The 9468-nt window shown below is 35.7% G+C and overlaps 1 protein-coding gene across 2 annotated transcripts; it reads right to left on the bottom strand.

The window, feature by feature from the left end:
• Positions 1–1710: 1710 nt before the first annotated feature.
• Positions 1711–6669, bottom strand: LOC111409770 (probable translation initiation factor eIF-2B subunit delta). Of its 2 annotated transcripts, none has more exons than XR_002705528.1 (7): positions 5986–6669; positions 5776–5913; positions 4019–4380; positions 2997–3741; positions 2820–2930; positions 2671–2725; positions 1711–2211 (listed from the first exon to the last, which is right to left on the bottom strand). XR_002705528.1 is itself a non-coding variant. In XM_023039796.1 (7 exons), the coding sequence occupies exons 1-7, from the start codon at positions 6452–6454 to the stop codon at positions 2149–2151; spliced, it is 1929 nt and encodes a 642-aa protein (XP_022895564.1). In that variant the 5' UTR covers positions 6455–6667; the 3' UTR covers positions 1711–2148. The 2 variants fall into 2 exon arrangements, 1 of the variants encoding a protein (XP_022895564.1); XM_023039796.1 differs by having other exon boundaries at positions 2820–2916; positions 5986–6667.
• Between the last annotated feature and the right edge of the window lie 2799 nt (positions 6670–9468).

The following is a 9468-nucleotide window of genomic DNA, read 5'->3' as shown; positions in this document are numbered from 1 at the left end:
TTATGCTTTGAATTGAGGGAAAATATTTTTTTTTTCACACTTTTTATTTATTCGTTTTTAAAAATATGACCAAAAAAAAATCGTTTTACATAATTTTAATGAACTTTTGGACATAAAGTTGTTATTCAATACAAAATGTGTTAACTAATGAAAAATTTGAGGATAAAAATGGCATGAAAAACTGTTAGGGGGCATAAGTGTTATAATGACCAAATATTAAGAACATTAAATGTAATTAAAAAGTGGTGCAAGAAATAAAAATTATGGTATGAATATAATTAGCTAAATCCAAATAAAACTAAAACTTCAAAAGATAAAAATATCCTTAAATTAACTAAAAACAGAAAAACGCTTATCAGACAAAAATGTACAGAATTAAAAAAAAAAAAAAAAAAAGGTTTTCAAATTGTACTCAAGAACGAAAATTCAACAATCGAGCTGAAATTATGCTCATTTTCGTACATCCTTCTTATTCATTCGCTCAAATAGTAAAACACTAGCCTCCAACTTATGGATGAACACGAGACAAAGGAGGGCTAAATGCCATTCATGAAGCTTTAATCTGACTTTAGTTGTACAATGATACTTCCAAACTAATTCACACACCTAAGAGCACAAGAAATCGTGATTACTACTAACCAGCATATGCTCCAAGACTTACATTGAAGATAGCACGACTCAGCATCTCATTACAAAGCTTCTGCCAATGGAAGCTTCCCCAGGATGGTCGACCTTATCGTCATTTATCATCGCCGTCGTCCTCTTCCTCGCCACTTTCAGTTTGGAGCTCCTAAACACTGTACTGTTCACCTCTTCACTCAACCTTTTCTATGGGACGACGAATTGGCTGTGTATTTTATTTGATAACGATCATCCCCAGCATTCTCGAACTGCCCACCAAAAAAAAAAAAATGGTTAAGCCAACCAGGAGAATAAAAGCAATGACAGAAAAAAAAGAAAAAGGAAAGAACATGTTTTGGTGCTTCACAGCTTGATATGAAGCTCACAGTCAACGGTTGAATATCTAAGTGAAAAATATGCCCAAAAAAGAGAGAGAGAAGATACTATAATGGGACTGTCTGCTGAAAACTCGGTGCCAACCAATGCCACCATCAGCAAGAACCTCAAGCATGAACAATGAGAGCACGCGGACCGATGAATAAAACATAAAAGGCTAATAGATTCAATTACTAGCTAACTAATCAATAACGTTAACATAAATGTATTATTTAAGATTGAGAGTCCATTGAAAATCTATAAATAAGCATTGTAAGAAATGCAAAATTTAGTAGCTTCCTCTCAAACAGCCATTTCTCTTCTTGCTCGTGTTCGAGCATCAGAGCACAGAGTTTAGGAGGAAAAATTCACAATTAGATGTGAGGAATTTGTTGATTGATATTTTACTATAAAACTATAAAATTCAATATTTGGACACAGTGAATAATAGACGCAATTAAGTATCATAATGTGATAGGCTCAATTAAATGTAAAATTATTTGATTATTTAATTGTGTCTATCATTTAATGTCACTTAGGTACCCCTTAGATTGGAGTTATAACACCAATAATACTAACTAATATTACTCTTTTTTATTGTACAAGCGCTAAGTTCAATTAGTTAACAAATTTCTAATGACGCAATGATCGAATAAATATATACTCTTTCCTTATATGCAATCGAATTCCAAGTCTACAATGGCAATAAAGAGTGGTTGAAATCTTTATAAGAATTAATTTTCTCATAGGCCCTAGCCCTACTACATGTCAAGTTTATCAACTCTATATTTGCCTCAATATTTATTATGTTTCCTCAAATTTCACAAATACAAACGATTCAAAACTTCCCCTCAAAAAACACACACAGTTGTCCATGGAAGATGACAGAACCATTGCCACAAGAGGGTTAAAATAGCTACCCACAACCCAAAATACATCTTGAAAACTGCTCCGAGAGGCAGAATAGTCGCACTCTTCAGATTCAGGTGAAAATTTGTGAGCCAAAAGAGAAAGTACATTGTTGAGACACAAAACCTTATTCCCAAAGAAGAACAGATGAAAATTAAATAATGTTATGTTCCTGCAGGGACCACAAAATTTGCTTCCTCGTCTCTCGAAGCCAGAATTTAGCACGACTTTTGCATTATATCTCTATATCCATAAATGCTCTCTCTGGTATTCTCGAACGATAACTGGAACACTTGTTGGTGGGATCTAGACACATCACAGAAAACGTGGTGAACGAACATTCAATGGAAATAGTGATATGAGCTACTACCAAATTCAGATAGAAAGATATTCACACGCAACCAAAAATGAAAGAGAAAGATAAGCTGCATTTGAAAGTCTGGGCAGCAACACAATCCACCCATTCCAACAGACACTGGCACTCTCATTATTTATCCAACAATCGTCATGGCCAAATGACACCAATACGACAAGAGGGCAGCAATGACTTTTGGAAATTAGACTTTTCTCCCAAAAACAGAAGCTTCTTAAAAAGCTCAAATGTGTTTGCAAAAAAGTTGCTAAAAACTAACTTTCAAACTTACTAGCCAAAAATGCACAAAATTGTCATGTTATCACTATCATTATTTACTTGAGAACTTTTAACACGCGCACAACAGTAAACCCAAGGTAAACTTATCAGTGAATAAACTAAATCCAACTTACCATGCCATAGTCTGTGATGATCATAGAAACATAATCTGAAGGAGTTGCATCATAACTGGCACCATGAAATTTCAAGAAAGTGAGCAGGAGTAAGACAGAATCAGTGGTTTTATCTAAATATCACGTGTCAATAACAGAATCACACTTACATCAAGTTCAAGAGTTGGAGATTCTCACTATTGGTCCAACCATCCAAATAATTTATCTCAGTTCTCCCAGAAACCCTTGCAATAGCATCAGGGTCACCTGCACATTGCAACCTTCATAAATTACTATGTTGCAATTGTTAATGCAGAAAATTGAAGAATCTAACTCGAAATTCATACCAAGTTCATTAGAGCAGATTGAATCAAGTTGAACCCTCTCGTGAAACTTGTATGCTTCACAACAAATCAAGACAGGAACATGGAACTGATGAGCAACCATAGCAATACTTGCAGTTCCAACTCTTGAGTAAACGGTGCCATTCGATAGCACCGATGAAGCACCCAACAATACTCTAGTCACTTCATGCATGACAAAAGAAACGGCATTTATATGAGTGTATGTACAACTTATACCCTGCCTCACCAACCTACGAAGCAATGCCTGTCCTTCAAGCTTTGGGCGTGAATCCACTATCACAACTCGAAATTGTTTGCCAAGCTCGTGGGCATGCAATAATATCATTTCCACAGCAGATAATGATCCGTAAGTTAGAAGAACATCACCATCCCTAATTTTTGTGACAGCATGCTTCACAATTACCTTACCTGCTAGAATTATCTTCTCATTTATAAAACGATCAATATCTGAGAGAATACTGGCTTTTGCCTCTGATTCAGATAGATTTAAAGCTAACTTGTTAATCCGAGTTTTAAGAAACTTAATTGCATTCCCCATGCTGATCGAAAGGGGTCTGCATTCAATCAGAAATGAGACATAACCATTTATTTTTGTGGTCAAGTCCCTGATAAGGGACTTCTCTGGTGGTGTTGAGTAGTCTCTAATTGACTCTTGGAATGCTTGAAGCATAGCAACACAGCGGGCATTGCCACCAGAGATATCCCCAGCTAGATATCTTACCCCAACCTGACAACAAATATGCATTCACAATAAGGATAAATCACATGAAAGTCATACTAATTTTGTTTATTTTTTAGGTTTTTTGTAAGAGAAGAAGAAGCTTTCAACCCCATGAAACATAAAAAAAAGGTTTAATCCCCAAACAAACCAATACAGCATGAGTACGATAAAATTTGTCACAAGAAAAGGTCTAATATTGATGATTCTTACTCCTTTATGTTTTACGGAGCCTACATTAAGATATGATATCAAAAAAGAAGAAAAATAGTCTACCAGGAGCTACCTTGTAAACAGCAGGATGAATGGGATCAAGTTGGAAGAACCTCGACTCAAGGTCAGGAAGCCTTGTTCCATGTTCATACTGGGGTAGATGCCTAAATAGTTCAACTCTGCTCCTGGCTTCAGTTTGTTTCATGACAGATCGCTTTTTTGCCTTCTCAACTCGGTTTTCGTCGTCAAACTGCATCCGTGGATGAGGGACATCTTTCTTCCTATCTTTATCTGGTTGGCGATCGCCACCTCTTTTCTCAGAAGCTGCAACAGAAGAGCTGTCTTTCTTCGACGAACTCACCTTTGGAACCTTTCCTGGATTGGCATTTACTGCATTGACCCCAGAAGCAGCAGCCTGTGTCTTACTTCCTTCAGCTGGATAAATGCAACATTCAGGAGAGAAACCAACTATAAAGTACATTTCACAATTTGTGGACAAATAAGCAATTCTAAGAAAATGAAAACTCACCTATACATTGCAATAGATGCCTTGACATATCATTTTAATATTAGCTATGAAAAATAAAACAAGAAAAAGAAGATTGACAATAAATTTTTTTTGCACATAAGGTGCCTGAGGCTGAGGACCAAGTAGGAATAGAAGCCTTGAGCTAACATTTTGTAACTCTGTATCACATAACAAGAAAGAAAGATGGATGACTTTGCATCTAAAATCCCTGAATTCCAAAGCGAATCACAAGTTTTATAATTTTATCTAAGCAATGCAAGTGACTTGGAGTTTTCCTTCAAATCATTGTTTGAAGAACATAAAAGACTTGCAGGGTTAGAGAATACAGATATGGCAGATGAGAAGCAGAACAATGTTTTACAAATGTACGGAGAGTCAAAAAAAATTTATAACCCATAAAAGTGGTCAAATTGATCTATATAATTGCTACCAAAAAAAGAAAGAAATTTTCCAGCAACAATTATCTGAAAAAACTATGAAGCAATTTGCTATACGACGACCTATTATTACCCTATCACTTGATCTTCTGAAAGAAATGACTCCTAGACCTGATAGATGAGCAATATTAAACCCGATCATTAGCTGCTCGATTATCAGAAGGATTCATGAACAGAAACCATTTAGAGGTTCACTAAACAGCATCATTTTTTTCCCACTTTAATGTACTAATAATATCGTTAGGCACAAAGAGGAATCTAGGAAAGGGTATATTTAATAACTAGTTAAAGGAACACTAAAATTCACTTAACCCACGAGGATCTGCAACAAATTAATGGCTTGATAGCCAGCGGCACAAAGTGTGAGAGAATCGTCCAAGTTACATTTCAGGTGGACAATGATTACTCAAATAATATTCAGATTTACTTTATATCACTTAGATCCTTGCAGAACTATGATGGAAAACATAGATTCCAAGAATGACAAGCTCTTCACTAGAAATTAGCAAATAGAATACCCTTGAGTGACGATGAATTAAATCTAAAATGTAAAAATCTACTATAGTACTATAAATCACTCCTTTTCCATCAAATGTTATTAAAAGAGCTCGACCTTTTTCCAAGTCAACATTTGTCGTATCCGCATGACTATTAATTGTGAATGCCATATAAACATTATGGCCTTCAAAATGTAAACTAGCACACTAAAAACAAAAAAAAAGGGCTACGACAGAATTAAGGCTGGTGACTCAGGGCAACTAACTATAAGCTAGAATCCATCTCAAATCAAGTCCCAAAATAAACACAAATTAACACTTGTATAAATTTCAAAAATGGAAAAGCAAGCAAAAAAAAGGTATTCACATTTAGCAGCAGCTTTTGCAGCTCGTTGAGCCTCTTGAAGAAACCGCCGCTCAGCTTTTGTCATCTTCTCCTTCAATGGCTTTGAACCCCCTGCCTGTTGCTCCATCTGCACTTCCCCCATTGCCAATCTTTCTTTTTCTGAAACAAAGCATTTACATGAACAAAACCTCAAAATAAAATTACATCAAAAGGGAAGAAAATAAAACTAACCGGTAACAGCTTTAGGCATTGTAACAGTCGAAACCGTAGCCAAACCACTAGCCGGAACATTATTCTGCTTCACCCTACCAATTCCTCCAGTAGGTAGAGAACTGGCAAACTTCGCCGAATTTCCCTTCCGGCTTCGCCCAGGCGAGAAGTCATCCGTCGCAGTAGGCGAAATGAATTCTGACGGATTGTAACTACCAACAGGAATGGACGAGTCTGGTGTTCCGCGGGCGCCACGGGGAGGGGAAATTGGTTCCTGCTGGAAGTGGCGTGACATATCCGACGAAAGGTTACGCGGCGGCGGGATCATGACAGGGGACAGAGAATTCCCAGAGGGGGAGATTTGGGAAACCGGTGGAGATGAGGAGGTGGAAGCTGGTTGACCCGATTGGGAGCGGTCGGGTGGGGCAAAGAATCCGACTTGCCGGACCTTGGGGTCACTAACGGTGCGAGGCACACGGCGAGGGTCCATTTTGTAATGTAGGGTTTTGAAGTGTAACGGGAATGGAATTTGTGCTTTGATGGAATCTCTATCTAGCTAAGGTTTGGAATTTGAAGATAGGAAAGAAACAGGAATAAATGGTTGTGGTGTTACGGTACGGAGGGTTTCACGGCAAAGGAAACTGGCCGCCCGCCGGCAAAAGTGGTGGCCAGTTACACTTGCATATTCGCGTGGGTAAAAATTGGGGACGTGACATGAGCATGCTGTCCCCCGTAAAATAGAGTACACAAAAAATTAATTTTTTTTTTTATCATTATTTCGTTTTTTCGACATTCATTTTTTACTTTTTATTTTTACAGATGAGACTCACTTTTTTTTTTTTTTAAAGTAAAAAAGTCTATTATAATCAAAAGTTAGAGATTGTTTAATGTCTTTGCGCAATCAAAAGTTGATTGTTATGCATGTTCTAGCTTCTAGCAATTAAGAATATTTGTTATCACATTCAAAATTTGTTTTGAAAAGAAAAATTAATTTTGGGTCGGAAAGAAGGAAAAAAAATTATATAAAGGTGGGATGCCGGCGACAACAGTTGCTGTTGGTGATGGCTGCGACTACTTTCGCAATGGTGTTGGCAACGCCGATCAGCGACACCAAGGATTAAGTAAATAAAATTTTTTTTTGGGTGAATTAATTAGGGTTTACAGTCGATTTTGGGGTGAAAGAAACCAGGGGCCTCCTCTGCAATTTTCGCAATTTCTGGGTGCTGCCTAGAATTATAAAATAAGAGTCACTTTGCAATTTCTTAAATGGAGGGTTTCCTTGCAATTTGTGTATTTGGAGGGATTTGTTGATAATTTATAAATGGGTCAATTTCAAAAGTTTCAAAAGATGTTTTGAATTAAACTGTATTTAATTTAATTTTAAATGTTTTGACCTATGTTATCAATTTTGACCCGTTTAAAATTTTATTTAGAAATTGACGACTTTTTATATTTTCGTTAAAATATGATTTTAACTTAAATATTAAATTTGACCCTAAATTAAATTTTATTTTATTTAGGGGGTTCATCTTAAATTAAAATATTAATTCAATTTAAAGTAGAGTTGGACTCTAAATTAATACTTAATTAAAATTTAATTTTAATTAATTATTCACCCGATTATATTTTTGAAATTAGAATTGGATTCTAATATGACATTTAATTAAAATTTGATTTTAATTAAAGTGTGTTGCCCTAAAAATTTTTCTTGGAATTAGAGTTAGACTTTAATTTTATATTTAATTAAAATATGATTTTAATTAAATTAGTTCGCTCTAAATCTTGAAATTAGAGTTGTACTTTAATTTTGCTATTTAATTAAAATTTGATTTTAATTAAATTCAACCGCCTTAAGTTTTGAAAATAGAGTTGGACTCTAATTTGGTAATTAATTAAAATTTGATTTTAATTAGATAGTTTCGCCCCATAATTGTGGAATTGGAGTTGGACTCTAATTCGGTGTTTAATTAAAATTTGATTTTAATTAAATATGCCCGCTAATTAAATAACTGATTAATATGATTAATTAATTATTTAATTATTCTGATCCACTAGTCTAAAAGAGTTTAGACAATCTTAATTGCTAGAAACTTGAAACATATTTGCATGTAATATTAGATATTATATAAGAATACATTTATGTGATAAATGTATTATTAGTGAATGATTATGGACTCGACCAAATATAAACAGATTCAAATACAGTCCATTGATTTTTATTCTTGTTGTTTTGTGGGCATGTGAGCCCGTTATTATTGTTATTATTTTGGGCCTGCGAGCTCTTGATCATTTTGGACCTGCGAGTTCGTTATTATTATTGTTGCTATGGGCCTGCGAGTCCAATTTCATTTGGGCCTGCGTGCCAACTAGCATAGGATACATGTTGCAACTGGACTAATTGAAGAAACAAGAAGAGGAGGACACCATGGAGATGGTGCATTGATACTTGAAAAGATTATAGTTCGACCCAACCAACACCTAGAGGGGGGGTGAATAGGTGTCTATGCGAAATTTAACAATTTAATTAAGTTATGCAACAAGTCACATAAATTAAACGTTGTCCAGATTCATTCACATGATTTAACTACCTATGTTGAATTGCCGGTTGAATTGAAATTGACAAAAAGCAATAAATAACACAAAAATTGTTGACGGAGAAAATCCAACAGGGTAAAAACTTCGGGCACAAGCCAGTAGGGATTCACTATAGAAGACTCCAACTTACAGTACGCCAGACACGATTGTATCTAACGACACTCTGACCTCCTTACTGTATCAACCCAAGCTCTCATGGATTCTGCAGATCTGGGCCAAAATTCCAGCCTTGTATTTCTTTTATTTCCCGTGAATCAACAAGAACTCCAGTTCTTCAATCAACCTCCTTCCCGGATCTTCAATCAACTGATCTCCTGGAAGTAGTGAGGATTTTTGATAGGTGTTTTGTTTGAAAAGGTGTTTGATGTTTTTTTTCTCTTCAATGAATCATATGGTGAAGAGTTTTGCAATTGATCATTTGGTAGAGAGGAAAATATTGTGCTATGTGTTTTGTCAAATGTTGTTAATGAAAAGTGAAATTTTTGTTTATATAGTAGGTCGTTTTTGGTAGTATGGAGCGTTTAAAATTCACGAGGAAGAAAAATTACCAAACGCCGGATGGCACTGTCGCTCGAGCGAAGTGCCGGTGAAATTCTAGCGACTCACTCTCGCTCGAGCGAATTGGTGGCGAAACTCCAACGACGCAGGTTCTGTTATTTAGGCTCGAGCGAGGTCAGGGCGAAACTCTAGCACCAATCTTACGCCATTTTCATCTTCAAAGCATCCAACTTTACCCTAGACCTATACATTAATTATTGAGAAATTGCAACACAAGTCCCTAAACTTTTAGACATTGACAAATTGGTCCTTGACTTTACAAACTCGACAAATTAGTCCTTTTGGTCACAGATTGCCAATTACAACATTTTCCTAACAAAATCTCCCTTTGGCATTCTGTGACAAAATTAC

Source organism: Olea europaea, chromosome 2 (genome assembly GCF_002742605.1).
Source record: "Olea europaea var. sylvestris chromosome 2, O_europaea_v1, whole genome shotgun sequence".
NCBI lineage: Eukaryota > Viridiplantae > Streptophyta > Magnoliopsida > Lamiales > Oleaceae > Olea > Olea europaea.
Note: the sequence above shows the minus strand (reverse complement) of the source record. Positions and strands in the feature narration are given on the sequence as shown.

What these genes read in the sequence shown, in the direction of transcription:
- LOC111409770 (XM_023039796.1), bottom strand. Translation starts at nt 6,454, where the DNA reads ATGGACCCTCGCCGTGTGCCTCGCACCGTTAGTGACCCCAAGGTCCGG. An exon ending in AATGCCTAAAGCTGTTACCG is followed by an intron (nt 5,914 to 5,985) that starts GTTAGTTTTATT and finishes GCTTTGTTTCAG; the next exon opens with AAAAAGAAAGATTGGCAATG. An exon ending in TGCAAAAGCTGCTGCTAAAT is followed by an intron (nt 4,381 to 5,775) that starts GTGAATACCTTT and finishes GCATTTATCCAG; the next exon opens with CTGAAGGAAGTAAGACACAG.